Here is a 23,201-nt window from a genome sequence, read left to right on the forward strand (position 1 = left end):
AAATAAATAAATAAATAAATAAATAACCACCAAACCCCAAATCCAACCCCCCACATTGTGTTAATGAATAATAATTGATTTATTACCTCGATCAGGCTCAGTCCCTTTTCACTTCTGCTGTTTGCTACTTTGTCCACTAGATGACGCCAGAACACCATGCTTGAAACACTTGACGACGTCACTTTTGTGAGACGGAAACAGAGAAAATTGTAGTTGAATTTACTGGAGTGACACAGACAAATCTAAACGTATTACGAAATAAAACACAACGTAAACGGAGACAATCCAGCTGTGTGGATTTGTGTAAGTAATCTTACTTTCATAGATCCGAATTAATGTAGTTTTTCTATGTGGACGCACGCTAACGTTACTGTTATCAAAGCCTAAATGTTGTTGTGAATGAACTGGGAGCCCAGCCCACTGAACCAGTGCAGTGTAAATGGATGTGGGGGTTGTGTTTGTGAATGTGAACATCCCATATAGCATTATAAATAACATATTAAAAATATTTTCTGTTCTGTTTTGTTTAAATAAGTGTTACATAGTTCTATATTGTGATAGTTATCATTGCCATAGAGTGTTTGTTCAGCTCCTTGGAAATCAGAAATGTCATTTTCAGGTTGGGAATGGGATACAAATTGTATCCAACCAGGAGAGAGAGAACATACATGATACAAGATGAACAAGAGAAATGACATAAAGAAATGAGCGTCATGCAGCCATTGGTGTTGGAACACCATAACATTGAAGCTTATAAATGGGTACTCTCTCCTCATTATGATATTGGCAGCCTACCTGAAAATGTATTTTCTGTTTAATCAAAGAGCTTGGTAGATGGGGACACCCTTAGTACTGAACAAACTCAATAGAAATTATTACTATTAGAATATGGAGATTTTATGTTTTAACAAAAGAATCTGCCATGGACTGCAGTCCATGACAGTGGAGACACTACTAGCTCTGGTCCATATCGTTAGAGGAGTTAAAGGAGAACTCCTCTAACACTATGGACCAGGCCAGAGCTAGAGACACTAACATCAATGTGAAGTGCCCAGGGTTCATTTAAAGGTGCCATATTGTCATATTCCCTGTTTGTTTCTGTACATTTCTCCAGGAGTGTCCGGATCCCACGCCGAAAGGATGGTAAGAGACTCATCATACCCCTACGTGATGTATCCTAAAGGAAATATGTGATATTGTGTATTCGTAATGTCATCGTTATCGTGAGCCAAATATCATCACAGTATCGTATTGTGAGTTACTTGTCTCGTCTGAGTCGTCCCACCCCCTGCTCTGTTGGTTTTGTGTTTGTGCATGTCAGTCATTTTATAATATTGCTGTAATGATTGTGTAATACTCGCCTTTGGACCACAAGGTTCTGGCTTTGGACACTTCCAAGTTCCAACTCAGCACGACTTGGCTAGGGCCATGGCTACACGGAGCTGGATATTTCTGAATCTAGACATTTTTTTGTGCTGTTGGGGCTTGCAGCCACACAAAGCTGGATATTTCGGACGCGAAGCTGGATATTTTCTAAACCGGATAAATAAGTGGAGAGATTGTAAAATATCCGATTCACTGGATCCGTGTAGACAGGGAACCCGGATATCTCTGAAGACTTTACTGTGTGTGTGCTTGTTAGTCCTAGATATCTTTGTTGTGTGGACCTAGATATTTTGGATATCTGAAAAACCGGGATATAAGAAATATCCAGCTCCGTGTGGACCTAGATATTTTTCTATGTGGATATCTGAAAAACTTGGATATATGAAATATCCAGCTCCGTGTAGCCATGCGTGCTGTAAGTTCTGGGAGCTGATGGTAGGTGTTGCGCTCCAGCTCAGCATTTCATCTCCCAGGTGTCTAGCGTTACACTTACACCCTCGTTCTCAGCCAATACAGACGGGGCGGGGCGCCAAAAGGCCTAGCGTTCCAGGCGCATACCACATAGGCTCTGATCTGATGCATGACAGCGTGTCGCGGGTTCGAGTCCCGACAATAAGCTTTACTTTTCAGAAAAAATAAACAAATAAAAGTGTTCCGATGGGATCCAATGGAGTTATTATTCATTAACAAGCGCTTATTAATACCTTGGTTAAATGTTTATCAAATCCCATAGACACACTTGACCACTTTCACCAACATGTTTCTAAAATAGTGCTAATAGCTGATGTTCAAGTTTTGCGTGACACTCTTGTGCGACCAACAGGGACGTGCTGGGCCCCTGATTCAGCCCGGGAAAAAGAGTTGGAAAGGCCCTCATTGCGCGCTATAGAGAGAGATCTCTCTATAGCTCTGCTGCTACTCAAAGATTTGTGACAAAGTGACAAGCCAGTGGGCCAATTACATGAGTTATATTTCGTTGTTGTCGGGTGGAAACCTTGTATGTCCAAAACCGTCTGTTTTGTATTTATCATTTTAAAAATGATTTAAACTAGTGAAAACAGCCGATCTACAAGCACACAATGCCTCGCGCCGCGAGGCATTGTGTGCTTGTAGATCTGCTGTTTTCACTACTTTTGTGCAACGGCCTTGTATGATGAAGCAGGGCTTTGCTTTGTGAAAAAATGTACAAATTTGAAACTGTAACCTGTACTTCACCCTCTCTCCCTAACAGCACGGTCGAGTGAAAATTAAATCCACCGCTCAGCAAGAGGAGGAGAAGAAGAAAGAACGAGAGAAGAAATTAAAGATCTATGTGGCTGCCAGAGATGCCTGTTTTTCTAAGGTAATGCATTTTAAAGCGGCAATTCGTAAGTTTTTGTGTCTTAACTCATGATTTGAACCCGCGTCGTCTCCAAACATCTACTGTACCACCGCTCAACGGAGAGGGAATCCTACCTTGGCCAGGGGAAATATGGTGTTTATGAGCTTTATGAAGTGCTACTTGTCAACCAACCAGAAGGTGTCTTACTGAACAACAGGGTCTACAATTTTACAATTTACAATTCAGGTATCTTAATCCAGAGCGACTTACAATAAGCAAAGGAAAGCAAAGATAATACATCAACATGAATGCATAGAAATAGTAATCTAAGAAGAAAAAAATTAGCACCTATTCAGTAAAAACGTTATAAACATAAAAAAACATAGAAAATGCTATCTTGTTGACTATCTCAATGGGAGAGTAGTCAGACCACTGTAGATGTATTATACATGTATGTAGTTATATTGCATTATTTACATACTCTACCATACAGATTGGTTAAAATAATCTTTAGTTCATTAAAATAACGATTGGTTTAATTTTGTACGTAAGGACAGAATTTGTCCCTTTTCTACTGCTTCCCATTATGCAAACTATTATCTATTTGAAATATGTTTTCCCCTTGAACCTTCAGAAAGCTGTGTAAATGTCTTGTCTTCCTCACTCCTCATGGGTATGCTGTATCAGAGGAAGGAGGGGATCCTGGACGACGAGGCTCTTCAGGTGAGCCAGCAACTGCTGTCTTCCAACCCTGACTTCGCCACCCTGTGGAACTACAGGAGAGAGATCTTAATGCACCTGGAGACCGTCAGGTGAGATTAGAATGATTCCCTAGATCAGTGTTTCTCAACCACTGTGCCTGGGGACCTTTGGTGTGCCCCTGAGAAGGGTCAAGTGTGCCCTTTGAAACTGCTTGAAAGCCAGTATGCGAGGCGTTGTGTGCTTGTAGATCTGCTGTTTTCACTACTGTTGTGCGACAGCCTTGTATGATGAAGCAGGGCTTTACTTTGCGAAGAAACGTACACATTTGAAACTTGGAGATACAAGGTTTCTTCCCTTATTCTCCTAAACATTACTTTTCTTTCCTGTTGGCTTTAACTTTAACCACTTAAGCCCCATTTTAAACTTGTAATGGTGTGCCCATGGATTCTTGGGACATGAAAAGTGTGCCCATGCAGAAAAAAAGGTTGAGAAACACTGCCCTAGATATTCAGAGACATTCCCTTATTCTCCTAAACATTACTTTTTGTTCCTGTTAGCTTTAACCTTAACCACTTAAGCCCCATTTTAAACTTGTAATGGTGTGCCATTCACAAGCTCACACTGCATCGTGACGTGACACGTGAGCTTGTAAATCGGCTTCCTTCTCCAGTATTGTAGGCATGCGTCATTGCTGGAGAAAAAAGAAAACCAAGTTTGAAGTGAGCGGTGGATGTGAGCAGTTCATTTCGTTAATCTATACCCTGTGTGTGTGTGTGAGAGGAGTGTGTGTGTGTGTGTGTGTGTGTGTGTGTGTGTGTGTGTGTGTGTGTGTGTGTGTGTGTGTGTGTGTGTGTGTGTGTGTGTGTGTGTGTGTGTGTGTGTGTGTGTGTGAGACTCAACAGCGCCATTTGGTCACCAGCGGTATTGCAGCTTATGCTACAAACAGACATACATAGATTGTAACATACAGACAAATTCACGCAAGACGGTGTGACCACCGCTCAAAAATCTGATCATTATAGGACCTATAACAACATGCCCTAAATCGGGGATGCCAGGTTTGAAAGTAGTTAAATACAAATCAATGTGTAAATAAAGCATGAAGCAAAAACATTTTTCTGGGTGACTGGAATAAATTTCACATTGATTATTTAATCTTTGATGGCATGGTTTCAGGGAGGAGGACGAGGTGCAGAAGACCTACGAGGCTGAGCTGTCCTTTCTGGAGGCCTGTCTGAAGGTGAACCCCAAGTCTTACGGCAGCTGGCACCACCGGGGCTGGGTGTCCACCCGCCTGCCTCGCCCCAACTGGGCCAGGGAGCTGAGCCTGTGCGACCTCTGCCTCAGTCAGGACGACCGCAACTGTGAGTGGCTGGACTGGTGGACTGAAAGTCAAATGTATTTTGTGCACCTGATTAGGGCTGTCACAATTATGACTTTTTACATGACGATTCATTTTCTCTCAAATAATTGCGATTAGCGATTTAATTGTGTTTTTGTCGTTGAGAATTACATTTCTGTTTGGCCTTTAGGCTTTGAAGTTGCACATGGTAGATACGACACATAACCTAAATATACAAATAAACTACTGACATATTTGACAACTTTATAATTAAAAAAGAACATTGATAGTGGAAATAGCCGATCTACAAGCTCACAACGCGTGGCGATGCGACGCGTTGTGAGCTTGTAGATCTGCTATTTCCACTACTTTTTTTACTTTAAAAAAATAAATGAACATTTTTCAACATGGAAACGATTATGACGATTATGAAAGATAATTGCGATTATGACAAATAATTGCGATTAGACAATTATGTAATAATTGTGACAGCCCTATACCTGATCTCCTGAGCAGGTACTAGTTAGACATGGGCACCAGGTGAACTAAAGCAGTGGTTCTCAACCTGTGGGTCGAGACCCCCGGGGGTGTCCTTAAATGATTTTGGGGGGTCCCCAGAGGATTATCTTAATGTATAACAACAACTGAACAGTAAACAAACCAACAAAATTGTATACAGGGTATCTGCAAATTTCTAAAGTGACAATTTAACTCACTTAGCGCCGAGCGACTTTCGGGGCGACTAACTAATGATGGCGTTTAGTGCCGAGCGACTCGGAGCGACTTTTATATAAAAGCATTGTTTAAGCTTTTAATTTGGGTTGATAGACGGAGCGGAACGGTTAGCTTACCTTCGACTAGCATACAGATGAAAACCGTGAAAAAAAAGGATACGATTATGACGTCACCTTTAAGCCATAGCTTCCTGTTTACGTAGGCCTCTGTTAGCCGCTAGGCTCAATGCAAACCATCCGACCCTCACGTAGCTTCACTAGGTCGGATTTTGATTCGGAAACTTTCTGTGTGGCATCTATATACGTTCCGATGCCCATACCAATGGTGGTTTGAGACGATCAAGCACGAATTGAGCAGTATTGAGCTCAAATGGCGGCCCGCGGCCTGTCCATTGAATGTCAATGGAGAGCATGTCATTGTACCATCCTGTTATGTCATGAACCTTGTTTTTTATTCTGACTTAACATGGGACCATGGAAAGTCTATGTGCTATGGCTCACTCTAGTGGTCATCTTGTGGCATCCGCAGGCACGTGTACCTGTTTATGTAATGTGATTTTGGGGATTCAATATAGCTATTTCCTGGCGTTATAAGCGCAGATTCATATTGAAATCTGGCTCGCTCGGCGCTAAGTGAGTTAAGGGCGTTGACCTTTTTAATCCAATTTGGCCATATTTTAAATAATTCTAATATTTAGCCGAATTGTCAAATATTAGAGGCAATTGTGAAAATAGCCGATCTACATGCTCACAACGCCTCACAACACAAGGCGTTGTGAGCATCTAGATCGGCTATTTTCACAATTTCACAATAGAACCGAGTTGTAATGCCTCAACTCTTACAACTCCAAGTGCTCGTCAGGGTGGGGTCCCATTTCAAATATGAGTATTTTGGGGGTCACGGCCTGAAAAAGTTGAGAACCAGTGCACATTAACCGTAGCGTTTAGGTTTTTTTTAGAACATTTGCCCAAAATAGCGACGGCAGGTTTCATGTGGTTAATTTAGACATGAAGCTATAACAGGCTCTGTTCTCTCCCTCCCAGTCCACTGCTGGGACTACCGGAGGATGGTGGTGAAGATGTCCGGCGTGCCCGTGGACCAGGAGCTGCAGTTCACCGACCGCCTCATCGGCTCCAACTTCTCCAACTACTCCAGCTGGCACTACCGCAGCACCCTGCTGCCTCTGCTCCACCCGGAGTCCCCGGAGGCCCCCGAGCCCTGCGGCCGGGCACCCCACGCCTCGCCGCCCGCCTCCCCGCAAACCCACTCCCACCGCGTCTGCGAGGAGCAGCTGCTCAAAGGTACGGCCAGTTGAACGTGTTGTGCTTGTGTTGTCTGCTGGTTCTGAATAGCCCACGCAGAAATCTAAAAGGATTTAATGGGTCATGGCGTGGAAATCCTACTTAATTTATGGACTCCATGTCTAAAGCCCAGCAGAATTGAAGACTCTCAAAAGATCAGTTCACTTTGACTCAGATGCAATTTATAAGGGTATAGAAAGATGTATTTCAGGGCTGTAACATTCACACATCAGACATGTTGCTTCAGCAAGGCACAAAGATGTACGGATGGAAGATATGCCCTTCCTCTAACAGTTCATTCTTAATTGTCTAAAACAAAACATCACACATCACATTCTTCTAGTTAAAAGCCAAGAACCATATCTCTTTCACACAGCCATAAAACAAAGGGGGCCACTATGTGGCATCTATGACCTCCTTACCTATCCTCCCTCGTCCCTATCAGCAGCTGGGTCTCAGGGTCATGCAACACATAGTCTCGCGTACTAGCCAGACAACTATTCCACAATCTCCGAATGCTATTTAGAGTCTGGAACGACAGCTCCCGAAAGGCGAGTAACGGAAGTAGTCACCGCTGCACGGAACCGTAGTCCCATTGGAAACATAACAGAAGCACACTAGCACAGACACAGGCACAGAGTCATTCGAGTGGCATATTCTTGTTATGCGTGTAAAGTATAAGGAAACATTTGAAAACATCATGGAAGTAACACCAACAACAACAGAGAAAGACGAAATAACGCCCCAAAAGATATTGAAAGAAGACATAACGCTTCCAGTAGGACTTGTTATCGCTACTGCACCCAGGGAGCGGGTGCGTCACATCTGCTTTATCTCGCAGTCATGATCAGACTTCCGTTGCTCCAAACTGTATGACGGGAGCATTTGCAAATTGTGTCAACAGTCTGGCCATGTGAGACTATGCAACACATAGCAATCATCAAAATATAATAATTAAGGCTGGGACTTTAACTGATTAATTGCGATTAATTAATTACAGAAAATTAACGCGATTTAAAAAATTAACACATTTTAATCGCACTTAGTTTTTGCACCACAGAACTTTCAGTTTCGGGCACACCGATCATAGCGATGCACCAACCAATAAGAGACAACAAACGCAAAGGGAGAAGTAGCCGATCAGAGCGCTTTGCTTGGCCCAGTGGATGCGAAATTTAGATTTAAAAAACGAACTCGTTGATTCACTCGTACAACAAAATGTGTTTTACTTGAAAAGAAATGCTTCTCAAATATCGATGTGCGATTAAAATTTGATTAATTGCGATTAATTAATCACAGAGCCAGTAATTAATTAGATTAAAAATTGTAATCGCATCCCAGCCCTAATAATAATATTTAATTCACCTCAGTTATCAGAACACAATACTTGCACCAGCCGAAGATACTGGTGCCCTGGCTGGCTGACATTGTCAATCTTTGATGGTCAATAATTATATAGTCATTTATTTACTCATCAATAACCTCACACAATTGCAGGCCCACAATACAGTTCTACCCCATGTTTTCCTCTTCTGTGTCCAGAATACGAGCTCGTACAGAACGCCTTCTTCACCGACCCCAACGACCAGAGTGCCTGGTTCTACTACCGCTGGCTGCTGGGCAGAGGTGTGTGTGTGTGTGTGTGTGTGTGTGTGTGTGTGTGTGTGTGTGTGTGTGTGTGTGTGTGTGTGTGTGTGTGTGTGTGTGTGTGTGTGTGTGTGTGTGTGTGTGTGTGTGTGTGTGTGTGTGTGTGTGTGTGTGTGTGTGTGTGTGTGTGTGTGTGTGTGTGTGCGCGCGTGCGCGTGTGTGTTTTTGTGGAAGTATTGTAACAACACACCCAATTTCCTCCTTATATCCATGAGTGTGTGCCAGCATTTTAATAGCGTCCTCTCTTTAGCCCAGTGTTTCCCACACAACCCTATTTTTAAGTGAATATCCACTAAATGTTTTGCTTTTCAATAATGTGATTAATGAGACATCAGATTATTATTTGAGGTCTCGAGCTGAACAACTCTTATAACAAGGGATGGAGCATGTTCATTTTTATTGATAATGAGCACCTTATCGATCCTGCTTATTGAGCCAGGCTTTTATCGAGCCCACTATTGAGCGTTTTCGAATATTTAGTGGAATAGACGTGAGACAACAAATTCTGAATAGAACTTTTTTTGGCCGGTTGTTTGAGTTTGTGGCTGACCACCATCTATGAAGATGACAATTGAAAAAAGTAACAAAATGATCATTTAATATCATTAAAACAATCATTCATTAGTGTTAATTTAAATGGCTTTATATTATGAATAGTACTGTAATAATTTCTTGATCGCATCTTGTCTTAAACATGATGCCATGGGCATTATAGTGTATTATTATTTTATACTTTAACTATTGAAAAATAGCAGATCTACAAGCTCACAGCGCGGCACCGAGTGCCGCGCTGCGAGCTTGTAGATCTGCTACTTTTGAAAAAATTGTGAAAATTAGAATTTTGACCCGATTCTATAAGTGTCTTTTGAATCCTTCTAAGATTTTTTGAAAACCCTATGTTTCTATGTCAGCAATCTGGCCAGCAATCGTCAAAGAAAAGGTCCTTTTCACTCAACTGGAGCTCAGCTAGTCTGTTCTTGAGAGACTACCATGTCAGTGGTTCTCAAACCTTTTCATGTGAAGGACCCCAAAAATGATATGCAATTGGCCACGGACTCAAAATATTTAGTTCCAGGGACCCCCCAGAAGCAAAATTTGAGTTACAAACGTTCGCTTTGAAAATACATATATTCAAAGATTTGCACACATTTTCACTCGGTGCCGCGCTGTGAGCTTGTATATCTGCTATTTTTCACTGGTTAAAGCATTCAATAATTCTAGGCCTAAATATGACGTCATGGGCTGCTATGCTCGATAACGAACTTGATAAGCCCAAAGCTTATTGATAACGGGCGGGTACTCCATACATTTGTTATCGAGTTTGTAGCGGGCCCTTGTTTGGAGCTCCATCCCTGCTTGTAACCCCCACTGTGGCATCATGCTTGTCCTTTAGCACAGGGGTTTTCAAAGTGGGTGACGGGGCACCCTGGGGTGCCGCGACGGCAGTCCAGGGGTGCCGCGAGATCATTTGATAATATTTGGAATTTATTTGGACACTTGAAAAAATATTATTTAGTGTAATTTTAAACTTGAAGTACAAATTTCCAACCAAAATGGCTATTATCTCAACGTTTTCCTCGCAAAATAATCACTAAAATATCGTCACTGTCGGACAGAAACCTCGTATCTTAAGTTTCAAATGTCTTTTGCTCTGCTTCATCATACAAGACCGTCGCACAAAACAGGTGAAAACAGCCGATCTACAAGCACACTGTAGATCAGCTGTTTTCATTAGTTTAGTACATTTTATAGATGATAAATACAAAACGAACGGTTTTGGACATACATGGTTTCCACCCGACAACGACGATATGCTATAAATATAAGATGCTGGGAGTGAAAATTATAATGTATGGGTGCCTCAGATTTAAAAAATATTCATGGGGTGCCCTGAGACAAAAAGGTTTGGGAACCCCTGCTTTAGCATCCTCTGTTTTCCTCCGTCCGGCAGCGGAGCGCGAGGAGATGATCAGCTGCGTGTACGTCAGCCGTGAGGAGGAGAGCGTGGCCGTGGCCTTCTCCAGGCCCGTCAATGTGGGTACTTCTCTCTTTGTTCTCCAGGCCCGTCAATGTGGGTACTTCTTCTCTCTTTCAGTTCTCCATGAGAAGGAGCTCTCTCAGACTGCATCTGGTTTATTTATACACACTGTACACCAGGGTTCCCCAATAGGCGGCCCGCGGGCCATTTGCGGCCCGCGGGGGGCTACTGTCTGGCCCACACCAACCCCAGTAATAATGATGGTATAAGAGCAGCAACAAAACTAGTATATCGTCATTGTCGGGTGGAAAACCCGTATCTCAAAATGTGTACGCTCTTTCGCAAAGTAAAGCTCTGCTTCATCAAACAAGGCCGTCGCACAAAAGTAGTGAAAACAGCAGATCTACAAGCACACAACGCCTCGCGGTGCGAGGCGTTGTGTGCTTGTAGATCAGCTGTTTTCACTAGTTTAAGTCATTTTTAAAATGATAAATGCAAAAGGAACGGTTTTGGACATACAAGGTTTTCACCCGACAACGACGATATCTGAACTGTCACTGGAGTAGCGGGAACGCCACCGTCGCCCCCTGCAATGTTGTGGCCCTCGGCTTGGTACCCTAGACATAATTTGGCCCTTGGGGAAAACTAATTGGGGAACCCTGCTGTACAAATACCTTTCCCAGTTTAGCAGAATTATACATTTTAGTGAGCATGTGATGCTGCTAATGGTCTAAATGTCATGTTATGTACATACCTGCTACTACATACTGTATGCTGTCTGTATGTATAGGTTTATATCTGTTTGATTTGACCCGTTTTTATCCTGTGTTTTTCTTGTCTTACTCTATCTCTATCCTCCACAAAATGATGGATCGCAACATGAAAAAAAGGATTTCGGTCATTTCACCCACTTCTTTACACCTGCAAATCTGTGATGTAGCAATAAGGTTGATTCTTATTCTCAGGCATAGGCCTGTCACAATTATTACATAATCGTCTAATCGCGATTATTTGACATAATCGCGGTTATTTGACATAATTGTGGTTATTTTGTCAAAATCGTTTACATGTTGAAGAATTTTCATATATTTTCAAACACTTTCAAAAATAGTGGAAATAGCAGATAGCGTTGTGAGCTTGTAGATTGGATATTTCCACTAAACGTTTGTATTTAGGTTATACAGTATGTGTCATATCTGTGCAACTTCAAAGCCTAAAAGCCAAACAGAAATGTAATTGTCAATTATTTGAGTGACAATTAATTGTCATGTAGAATGTCATAATCGTGACAGCCCTACTCGGGGATTGTACCAATGTAACACAATTGCATTTTGTACAATCCCGGTGTGGAATGTACACTGAGGATTTGACTGTGTGCATCCCCTCAACTGTGTGACCTACAGTACATTCTGCCTCACCTCCTCCCACTCTGTGTCTTTGTTCTCACCAGCCGCAGTCGGTGGGGCTGATGCTGGTGCTGGACGGCCAGCCCCACAGAGTGGACTGGAGGAGTGTCCATCCTCGCTTCAAGCACAGCCCTGTCTGGGTATCCTTTGCTGTTATCACACCAGGCCCACAGGTTTAGTAGTTAACCCATTTAGGCCTAGGATTATTGACTGCTTTAACTATTGAAAAATAGCAGATCTACAAGCTCGCAGCGTGGCACTCGGTGCCACGCTGTGAGCTTGTATATCTGCTATTTTTCTAAAGTTAAAGCATACAATAATGGTTAAAGTGGTTAAAATCCACTAAGAGCACTAAGAGTTGAGGCATTACATTTTGTATAACACGATACTATCTAGCCGATCTACATGCTTACAATGCCTCGAGGCGTTGTGAGCATGTAGAACTGCCATTTTCACAATTTCAGCCTCTAATATTTGACAATTTGGCCAATGTTTAATTCCATTATTGCCTGCATTGATTTTGGAACCGTGAAGCTTGAAGCTACAATCCATCCGTTTTTATGTCCTCTTCGGAGGTAATTGCAACTGTAGCACCAAGGATTCGAACCCGGGTCTCCCTCGCTGGAAACCAAACGTTTGCTGCTCAGTCCAAGAAAGAATCCCCCCATGAACAGGGGAGGTACTGAGCTTATATTGAAGTATTGATACTTTTACTTACGTAATAAATGGTTTTGGACCAGTGCATGTCTGTTGATTTATGATGAACCTTAACCTGGCCTCAGATCTGTGCTCTTCCCCCTGGGAGCATCAGTGACATCAGCAACGAACATAACCTAACTGTACACTGGACTGAGAAACATACACATCGAGACTGCGCTCTCTACACAGGTGATATACAGTATACCAGGGGTCTTCAACGTTTTCAGGCCAAGGACCCCTTATTTGAGAGAGAGATGAAGCAGGGACCCACACAACCCATAGATTCCATACAGTTTCATCGTTTGACGGCACAATCATCAGTGTATTTTGGATTCATCTCAATTTGTCTTTTCAGATATTTAACCACTTGAACCGTCAATACTAATAAACTTGACCTTTCACTCTGTACTTAGTCTGCTCTTTTTCCCCTCTACCTTAAACCCCTTTGCCAAAAATAGCCGATCTACAAGCTCACAACGCCTCGCGCTGCGAGGCGTTGTGAGCTTGTAGATCTGCTATTTTTGGCTAAAGTTCTTAGGGGAAAAAAAGGTTTCTATCACACAACGATTTGGAGGACCCCCTGTAGTAACTCTGAGGACCCCCTAGGGGTCCCGGACCCCCTGTTGAAGATCCCTGCAGTATACCTTCTGTATGTTGTGTACTTGTTGTACTGAACAGGGGTGCACTGGTCGCTTCACGCGACACCGGTATTTAGTTTCACGCACACACAAAGGTACGATACAGTAGAGATGTGCACACGCGTCCACGCTAGAGAGATGATTTACAAAGACTAAAACTAAGCTAAAAACGAGTAAATTCCTATGTAATTGATCCCTACTACTATTTATACACCTGTAAACCTTAATAAAACCTATACAAATCACACATTAAGGTCATTAAGAAGATGTTTCCTAATGACTGATCATACTGCTCATTCTATATCAGCTGTTCTGTGTGCATATGTAGGCGCAGCTCGTGAGTGTGATGTCATTAAAATAGCGTTCCCACAAAAACAAAATCGCCATTACACCAGCAGTGGTCCTGAATCCTATACAATCCCACTCGCATTATCTTCAATGCTCTTAATGTCCCCAGGTCGAAGTGAGAGCTGGTGTCGGGACTCCGCCACTGACCAGGAACTTTTCAGGTACGTGCATGCGTGCGTGCGCTCGCGCGTGTGTGTGTGTTTGCGTGCGCGCCTGTGCGTGTGTGTGTGTGTGTGTGCGTGCGCGCCTGTGCGTGTGTGTGTGTGTGTGTGTGTGTGTGTGTGTGTGTGTGTGTGTGTGTGTAAGTGCATGTGTTTTTCTGGTGAATGCATGTACTGTATGTGCGTGTGTGTGCCTGCATGTGTTTGTCTGGTGAATGCATGTTGTATACTTTGCTGAAGAAATTAGAATTCTGTGTGTGATTTTATTTTATTTGCAGGAGTGAACTGTCAGTGGAAAAGACCTCTGTCTTACAGTCCGAGCTGCAGTCATGTAATCAACTCCAGGAGCTGGAACCTCTCAATAAATGTAAGTACGCTACTGCAGTCGTTCCATTTGAATCAATCAGTGACGCGGTTGAAGTCGCCGGGTCGGATGATTCTCGATACACGTGAACTACAGACGTGTCGTACACACAGACGGATGGAGATGTCACGCATTTAGAGCAAGGTTGTTCAGTGAATCCACATAAACGGATCCTGTCAGTCTCATACAGTCTAGACTAGAACGGATGGCCCTGCCCCCACAAGTTGCTCACCATTCGTGTGAAGCACTCAGAAGTACCCCATTCTTCCACATTTGAGCACATCCCAGATTTGATCACCAAGCGACGGCAGCTTCTCTGTTCTACAGCGGTTCTGGGGACCTCGTCGATCTCCCTTGACAACGTTGTCTTTGAACCGCTCTCTCTCTTTCTCTGTCCTCTCCTTGGCAGGGTGCTTGTTGACAATCATCCTCTTGATGAGGGCGCTGGACCCGCTGGGATATGAGAAGGAGACCCTTGCTCACTTTAAAACTCTCAAAGTAAGTCTGGTCAGATATTGCACTCGTCCGTTGTGCTTGTACAGAAAGCTCATCCAGCCCTTTTTGCCTTCTCCCTCAGGAAGTGGATTCCATGCGCTCTGCCTACTACGGGGACCTGTGCAGTAAGTTCATGATAGAAAACACCATTCTCAAAATGGAGTACGCCGAAGTACGCGTCTTCAGCATCTCCGACAAGGTCAGTGCGTAGTTATGGAAAATGGTGGTGAAACGATTATTTTGTTAATCGATTGATACACAAATATTTTAGCTAACCAATACTTTGTTAACAGAAATGGGAATGCATGTCTTTATAGAATATAATACATAATAAAAATGTAATATTTTTGAGCACTTAGAGGCATATAAAAAGCCAAGTCCTCACCCTTTCCAGTTTTGAAAGTAGCAAACCTTTGGGTGGAGATACTATGGTGCTGATGGAGAACACTAATTACGGTAACAACTGAAAAACCTTCTGGGATGGGATCGGCAAAAAATAGCAGATATACAAGCTCACAGCTTGTAGAGCTTGTAGATCTGCTATTTTTGAAAGATCGTGAACATTTGTGCAAGTCTTTGAATATTTTTGACCAGGTTCTATAAATGTCTTCTAAATCCTTCTAAGGTTTTTGAAAAATGCATGTTTCTTTCTACGTCAGTGGTTCTCAAACTTTTTAATGTCAAGGACCCCTAGGCTAGAATTATATGTATTTGTCCTAGAGTTCTCCATTTCTGCCAGAACCTGACCATACCCGACCCCGACCTGACATTTACAGTAGGGTAGGGTAGGGTAGGGCCTAAAATGTGTGCTAGTTAGCCGGGCCGGGCCTCAGGCTCAATGAAACAATAATAGAGATGTATTCATTTATATTACTTTTACCCTACTGTGATAGTTCTCAGATTCTTCCCGAACCTGACTCTACCCGACCCGACCCGACCGGGTAGGGCCTAAGATGTATGCTTTCTAGTCGGGCCTCGGGCCCGCCCTGTTAGGGCCCAGTTAGGGCCGGGCCTTCATTTTTAGGCCCGTTGAGAACCACCCTTCCAGAAGCAAGTACTTTAAAAAATATATATTCAAAGATTTGCACAAATATTCAAAAATAGCTAAAGCATAAAATAATTCTCAACTTCAAGATGTCCATTTGTAATGTGTCTCTCATGTGTGACAGAACCTGACCACCCTGTGCCACCTGGACCAGCTGCTATTGGTCACCCATATCAACCTGTCCTCCAACCAGCTCCAGAGGCTGCCTCCTCAGTTTGCTATGCTACAGTGCCTGGAGGTAAACAACACCAATATCTGTCACACACAGAACGCTGGCAGCTCATTTCTTATCGTGTTCACCTTTCATCATGGTCAGTAGATCATAACAGGGAAGCTGTGTTTACATATTGATTTATTGTCTTGGGAAATGAAACGGATAAGGAATGTTGCCTTCCTGTGCAGGTGCTGGAGGCTGATAATAACTCCATACAGGAGTTGGATGGATTGTATCACCTGCCCAGACTGGAGGAGGTTGTGCTAAAAAACAACAGTATCCTTGAAGTAAAGTCTAATCTTTGCTGGCTTCTGGATCCAATAGTCTCAAGAAGCCCCACATCAATACCCTTTATCCAAATAAACCGTGGCATCTCTATTGAGAATTTCAAAATGTAGCATGCAGCATGTCTATGCGGCCCGTCATGGTCATACTAATACAAATATATTTTGTCTACTTTCAGTGTGGACAAATCATTTCTGATATTTTTTTCTGTTACTCTCCAAAACCACTAAAAACAATTTATGTCTTGTTTTATACAAGACTTTATTTTAGCTATTTTGTTTGTTCCAAAAGAAGAAACTTCATTGTTAATCATTTAATGACAATCTTTTTTTTTTCAATGACGTTTGGCCTTACAGTGTCTGTTTTCTAGTGTTTCCTTAATTCTTAGACTAGTCATGTAGAGTGTTACAAAATCATTGTCTCTGGTTGCAAGTTGTGACTAGTTGCATTGGTGTAGACTGAACTTGAATGTGTCCACATGGAGCAGCTCAGAGAGGAGAGATGAAGTGCAATAGAGGCAGTTATAACGATGTAATTTCTCAGCAGACTATGAAGTGATTGATTGATCACGATGCATAGTAATGTCATGTGAGGCTGTCATCAGGTTCAGATGGTGGCAGTCAGCTGTGTGCACACACCATAATAGAACAGTACATGAGTGCATAGGAGCAGAGGGATGTTTTCTGGTGGTATGGTACCTCCTTGACTTTAATAGCAGCAGGTTTCCTTGTTGAACAGGGTTAGGAAACAGTTTGTACATTTTACATCCATTTTAGGGTGGTCTTGAGGCAGCACTATACCGTCTTTTGTCACTTAGAAACATTGATTTCCGAGACCACATTAAAAATATAGAGAAAACTCACAGAAAACTCACAGCAGCAATAATTCTCCTGTCACAGGATGGCTGATGCCGGCTGATTGAGTCTCATTAGATTTGAATCGCAACTAAGCATCAACTTTGAGAACACAGCCGTTATTACGATTTTTCTCCTCCAACTGTTCCATTCCCATATCCCGCAGGGATGCTCTTCCAAAATCCAACCACTGAGTTGAGGTTGACGTGATGTGGCAACAGCCGTGGCTGTGGAAATGGCCTCAGATATTTGGCGTGGACTGTCTGTTGACGAGGCCAAATTATATTGGTGTGTTATGTTGCTTGACATCGATGAGTTTGTTTTCTTAAAAAGCTATGAACTGCATGAGAAACTGGGTTAGTCTGTTTTTATCTGCTTAGATAGGACCAGCAGAACTACTAAGTTGAGGGTCACACAGCTGCCATCAGAAGAGTGGGCCTTTGTTTTACCATTCACACAGCTTAGAAGAGGAGAGGCAAATGTTTTATGGTTTTTCTTTAGCCAATTATGAACTGACAGAACAAGGGAGTCTTGTCTTGTGTGTCTTTGGTGTAGGACGTACACTCGTACAGTATGTACATGTGTGTGACTGTTACAGCGCGTGTAAATACATGTTTTCTATTATCTTTTAATATCGTTTCTGAGTCAAGGTTTTCTGTTCTTTGAGAGTTTCCATTCCGCTATAGGCTCTTAGACTGGAGTAAGCATTTCCACGTCACTGACGCTTAATTTGGAATTGCACATGACTGTCCAGTTTGACAGTGTTGCAGTGTGGGAATTATCTTGCAAGTCTTTACAAGTTTAAAACTGGTCTGAACCAGGCTTAAGAGCGCATACAGTGTCATCATGAGTCCTTCTCGCAGCTGACCCCGTTTCAAATGCGACTAAAGGCACTTTACTGCGTATTTGGATTTAAGTTCACAGTCGCCACAACTAATTTCAGTCATTTCGATTCTTGTTGGCTCTGCACCTTGTGGCTGGCAGTCAAACCCTACAGTAATAATAGATATTATATTTTAAGATTAAAGTGTATTTGACAATGAAGCATTGTCTATAAACCTTGTTCTTGTTCTTGGATTTTTAATAAAAGCAATTAAGAAAAGGTTAGATTTCTACAACCGGTTGGCTGTACGCACTGCATAACAGCAAGAACATACATTTAGAGCAATAATACCAAAACATCGTAATTCTACATATTGTACTAATTGTTTAGGAGAGGGACTTGGCTTAACAAACATTTCCAATTGTGAGGATTTTCTTTCCGGTCGCTATCTAAAATAAAGCCTAAAATGCCTAAAATACATATTTTAAACAAAAGTTGTTTTAATGAATTAACCAAAGCGTACAGAAATCTCCAAGCTGGCCGACCTGCAGCCCCTGGCTTCCTGCCCCAAGCTGACCCGCCTGGATCTCCGCGGCAACCCTGTCACTCAGACCGCCAACTTCCAATCAGAACTGGCCGAGCTGCTGCCCTCCGTCACCGACCTCCTGCTGTGACGGGGAGCGGCAGGCAGGGGGCAGCACTGCCACCAGTATTCATCTGTTTAGTTTTCCATCTGTCTCTCTCTGGGCAATGATATCTGTGAAGAACAAGTGGCTGTTTTATTTAAAAAAAATTCCCAGGCGTCTTGTGACTCTGCAACAACTATTTATTCCACTTGTTCACTTGTTTGGAGAATCTGAGTAATGCCCGACCAGAGAGAAGTTCAATGCCTGGCCTGCTACACGGGAGCATAATGTTTAGAGAATGTAATGCCTGCTATACACGGGAGCATATCGTCACTGTCGGGCAGAAACCTCGTATCTCCAAGTTGCAAATTTGTACATTTTTTCGCAAGGCAAAGCCCCAAAGTCATCATACAAGGCCATCGCACAAAAGTAGTGAAAACAGCAGATCTACAAGCACACAACTTGTGTGCTTGTAGATCGTCTGTTTTCACTAGTTTAAATCATTTTATACGAAACAAACGGTTTTGGACATACAAGGTTTCCACCCGACAACGACGACATACTGTCAAAGACCTCACGTAATCACATGGACCCTAGCGTCCCTTTTCTGGGCATGTCATAATATATAGCAAAAATATCAGATCTACAAGCTCACAGTCATGTTGCGACGTGTTGTGAGCTTGTAGATCGGCAATTTTCAGTAAATAGATTTGTTGTGGAGGGGACTAAGACCTCCGTGAAGTCAGCACACCATATGATGAAAACATTTATAAAAATTGTGTCATTCTTTAGTGCTGGATTTGTGCTGAATTTTGCAGTAAATCTTAGAATTTGTGCTGGTATCATTTTTGATATATTATAAGTTATAGTTTTGCTGAGCCTTGAACCCCCAATTTTTTGGCTTCAAATCGGGAAAAAGGGTCTCATTCTTTAGTGCTGGATATGCTCCAATTTTTGCCGTTGATATCATCAATTGTGTTATATATATATAAATATTGATATGTTATGAATTAGCAGAATTTAGCAGCAGTACAATAGTTTGCCCTACAGAGGGCGGTGTAGAGCAGCAGTACCTTAATAGTAGAATGTAGCAGCAGAACAGTGGTGACGTGTAGAATATGGTGACGTGTAGAATATCTCACGGCACAATTCAGCACAAATCCAGCACTAAATAATGACACAATTCTTATATATGTTTTCATCATATGGGGTGCCAACTTCACGGAGGTGGGACTAAGGGGGGAGACAAAGAATAGTCCCCTGGGGGGCCAAGGTCGACGAAGTACAGTATATACTGTAGTTTTAAGTGCTTAAAACCACCTTCACCAAAGTCCAAACATGATGTATGAATGTGTGCGCTCATGTCCGTGGGTGTGTACGCGTAACTTGTCCGTTTACCTGTTTGAGAGCACGTCATACTCTGTTACATTGGTTAGTTTATTTACGTGGGCAATGGGCATACAGATGTGGTGCGCACAACACGCACACACCAAGATGCATGTACATAGAGACCCTGATAATAAATGCACATCTACGATAGGAAGGCATCACTGCCACTGTACTGCTTCTATAAGCTTCAAAAGGCAAAACAGTTTTTGAGATAATGTTATTATGTTAGATAATGGTCAGAGAATCTTTTTTTTTTTTTTTTTTTACAGTTGTGCTAAGCATTTACAATATGACAGTATGTTTGCACAGTATTTGCACATAATAAAACTGCACACATCGTGTCACTGCCTTCCAGCAAGTCTCCTGTGTGTTTAATGTTTACTGTTTTGTTGATAGTAAAATAGGATTATTAAACAATTAGACGTTCTATCTACTGTAGAACCCGACTGATATATTGTCCATTATTTGACTTTTTCTGACTATATGGTTGTTTGAAATTATGCAGCCGATGTGCCGTGATTTTTAACTTGTTTCAACTTCCCTATTTTGGGCATGTCATAGGTGTAACTTTTCCAAAATATCTACATCTACGTTCAAGCTCAACACTTTGTAAGCTTGTATATTGGCTTTCTTACTTTTGCCTGTTTATTTGAAAGTTATTTATTTATTTATTTATGGTATGGTTATGTGTTTGTAAGTGAGCCTAAGTGTTCTCAAATGGAGCCAACAAACAAAAGAATATGAAATGCCAGTCAAAAAATCTGTAATCGGTGGGCTTGGACTCCAAAATTGGGATCAGCATCGGACCCAAATATCTGGCATCGATATTGCTCTAATTCTATCTTATCTATCTTATCTATCTATCTATTAGGGGTGTAACGATATAGTAACAGCATCGAAATATCGTTTTTAACTTAAGATATTTAAGTATATGTATCGTCATATGTATCGAATCGCTATTAAAATGTATCGTTACACCCCTACTATCTATCTAACTTTACTCTGTTCGCCTAACATTCTATATTAAACTCATGTTAACTGATATACTGATTGTAAGTGGCGCTTATATATAGCGCTTTTTATCCAAATCGCTTTACATAGATTGTGCATACATTCATCCATTCATACACACATTCATACACCGATGGTGGAGGAAACCATGCAAGGCACCAACCTGCACATTGGGAACAAGTTAGGGTTCGGAGTCTTGCTCAAGGACACTTTGACACAAACTCTGGAGGAGAAACAGCGCACTAAATGACATGGTGACCTATAGATGACGTGTCAATGTTGTCAGTTACTGGGAAGTCGGAGGTCTAGAAACTTCCACAGAAAAGGGAAGTTAGCTGGAATCTCAAGAGGGGAAGGTGTCCCGGAATGCAAATCCTGAACTTACGGAAATGCAAATCCTGAACTTCAATGCAGCATCTTCTGTTGAAGTCAAGAAATGTATAGAAATCAAGCATCGAAAATAGCCGACCTCCAAGCTCATAATGCTCATAAGGCCCTTTTAGAAATGTCAGCCCCTGCCTCTCTAACATTCTCTGCACGTCCCTGTCATCCAGTCCCTTATCTCCTCAAGGCAGGTCAGGTGGTTAGTCCTGACAAAGCGGTGGAAGGTGTTGGGCCGGTTTTTAGGCGTGTCATCATCATCATCAGCATACTGTAGCAGTGGAATGACATTCCATGCCAGCCAAGGCGGAGTATGTGGGTGAACAGGCTGGGGCCGAGAAGTGCTCCTTGAGGGACACCATACTGTAGGTGACCAGGTATTTCACCTTGCAACCCCCGAGGAGACATTTCTCTGCTGTGCTCAGGTATGGAGGTTTAAAGGTTACATACATACAGAAACAGTAGCAGTCCATAAGTAACGTGCCTCGTTGTTAAGTGATGCACAAAAACTGTGGTTTGCAACAGAAGATATGCAGTCAAATCTGCAGTGTTAATATAAGAATATTGTTAAATTAACACTCCAGATTTGACTGTATATATGTCATATTGATACACCAGTTCTCAGGGTCATCACAAAACCAGATCTGTTTTTATTTTTTATTTTTTTCTCATGAATTGATAAAATAGGTTCCAACCTGTTAGAATACCGAAGGTGGTGAATAATGGTGGTTTTGTGCTGACCAACAATTATTAGTCCATTAGGTCTAATGGGTTATTTTTCTGTTTATTATGTTACATCTAGGAAGCAGGAATACAAGAATCTTCAGTTTTACAAACATGTTTTCAGACAAAAAGACTACAATAATTGGTGCAAGGAGAGAACAAAGTTGCTGTTTCAGTCAAAGGAATGAATGAGAATCAGTTTTACTGTCATTTCACTATAAAGTTTTGTGCAAGCTCCATCATTTTGTTTGCCTGACACTCATTATCGCCATGTAAAGGGGTGTGGCTAGCAATTCAGGGTCTGGAACTAGGCTATCATTTTGTCGTTTTTCAGGAAGAAACAAAGCGGGGGCAGAGAGCACAGAGAAACACTTTAAAAGAGACATGTCAAAGAAAATATCTACATAATTACACAAAGCATTCAAAAAGCTTTAGGTATGTACATGAGATTAGACATACTGTCAGGTGCAAAGAGTGGCATTGCAACGGTACGTCCACATAGCAGCAGGTATGTATGTACACAATACACATATATGATATATATATATATATATTATATATATATAATGAGGTTAGACATAAAGTGCAAAAGGTAGCAGCACAAATTAATCAATTAAACCCAGCATCTGTGTCATTTTAGATTTTTGCGTTGGCTATTCAAAAATATCAGATGTACAAGCTCACGGCGCGTCACTTCGTGCCATGCTGCGAGCTTGTACATCTGACCTTTTTTTGAAATATCTTGAAAAGTGTTTGTCGGGACCTTGACACAAAAAGGTTTGAGAACTACTGATTTAGAAGGCCTTTGTAGAATCGGCCTCAGGTCTTAATGGGTTAAGGATGTTTTTCAGATCTTCACATTGAGGAGAAGAATGAGACCAGTGGACCAGGTGTTAAGGATGTTTTTCAGATCTTCACATTGAGGAGAAGAATGAGACCAGTGGACCAGGTGTTAAGGATGTTTTTCAGATCTTCACATTGAGGAGAAGAATGAGACCAGTGGACCAGGTGTTAAGGATGTTTTTCAGATCTTCACATTGAGGAGAAGAATGAGACCAGTGGACCAGAGTAGCAGAATGGTGTCAGGACCGCTGTGCGTGCTGCTGTTACACAACTCTCCCTCGCAGCACTCCATGGCACCTCCACATGCCATGCTGCTCTGACAGCCCTTGGTCATGATGTCATAACCTGCGGAAAAAGAAATAATAAGGAGAAGACGAAGAATTTAGGCTGCTGTTTCCCAATGTCGGATCCGGGGACCACCAGGGGTCCAAATTGACCCTTACGGGTCTGTATATAACTCAAAGAGTTACATAAACACTGAGGA

At 42.1% G+C, this 23,201-nt stretch overlaps 2 protein-coding genes across 2 annotated transcripts in view; one reads left to right on the top strand and one right to left on the bottom strand.

The window, feature by feature from the left end:
- Nucleotides 1-192: 192 nt before the first annotated feature.
- Nucleotides 193-20,086, top strand: rabggta (Rab geranylgeranyltransferase subunit alpha). Its single transcript, XM_080723359.1, has 17 exons — nucleotides 193-303; nucleotides 1,115-1,143; nucleotides 2,618-2,728; nucleotides 3,395-3,519; nucleotides 4,586-4,773; nucleotides 6,530-6,787; nucleotides 8,330-8,413; nucleotides 10,386-10,468; nucleotides 11,863-11,958; nucleotides 12,601-12,706; nucleotides 13,613-13,664; nucleotides 13,943-14,031; nucleotides 14,438-14,526; nucleotides 14,606-14,722; nucleotides 15,693-15,806; nucleotides 15,971-16,058; nucleotides 18,270-20,086. The coding sequence occupies exons 2-17, from the start codon at nucleotides 1,141-1,143 to the stop codon at nucleotides 18,416-18,418; spliced, it is 1,752 nt and encodes a 583-aa protein (XP_080579485.1). The 5' UTR covers nucleotides 193-303; nucleotides 1,115-1,140; the 3' UTR covers nucleotides 18,419-20,086.
- Nucleotides 20,087-22,898: 2,812 nt separating this feature from the next.
- The window catches only part of LOC308286086 (uncharacterized protein), a gene marked incomplete at both ends in the record, with an annotated part of 1,342 nt that continues 1,039 nt past the window's right edge, over nucleotides 22,899-23,201 (bottom strand). The window contains one exon of the mRNA XM_080727045.1: nucleotides 22,899-23,062. Coding sequence (XP_080583171.1) covers nucleotides 22,899-23,062 — 164 coding nt within the window. The remainder of the gene's footprint in view (nucleotides 23,063-23,201) is intronic.

This window comes from Nannobrachium achirus (assembly GCF_963921795.1).
Source record: "Nannobrachium achirus genome assembly, chromosome: 1".
In the NCBI taxonomy this organism is placed as follows: Eukaryota; Metazoa; Chordata; class Actinopteri; order Myctophiformes; family Myctophidae; genus Nannobrachium; species Nannobrachium achirus.

What these genes read in the sequence shown, in the direction of transcription:
- rabggta (XM_080723359.1), top strand. An exon ending in CCGCTGGCTGCTGGGCAGAG is followed by an intron (nt 8,414 to 10,385) that starts GTGTGTGTGTGT and finishes TCCGTCCGGCAG; the next exon opens with CGGAGCGCGAGGAGATGATC. An exon ending in CTATGCTACAGTGCCTGGAG is followed by an intron (nt 15,807 to 15,970) that starts GTAAACAACACC and finishes CTTCCTGTGCAG; the next exon opens with GTGCTGGAGGCTGATAATAA.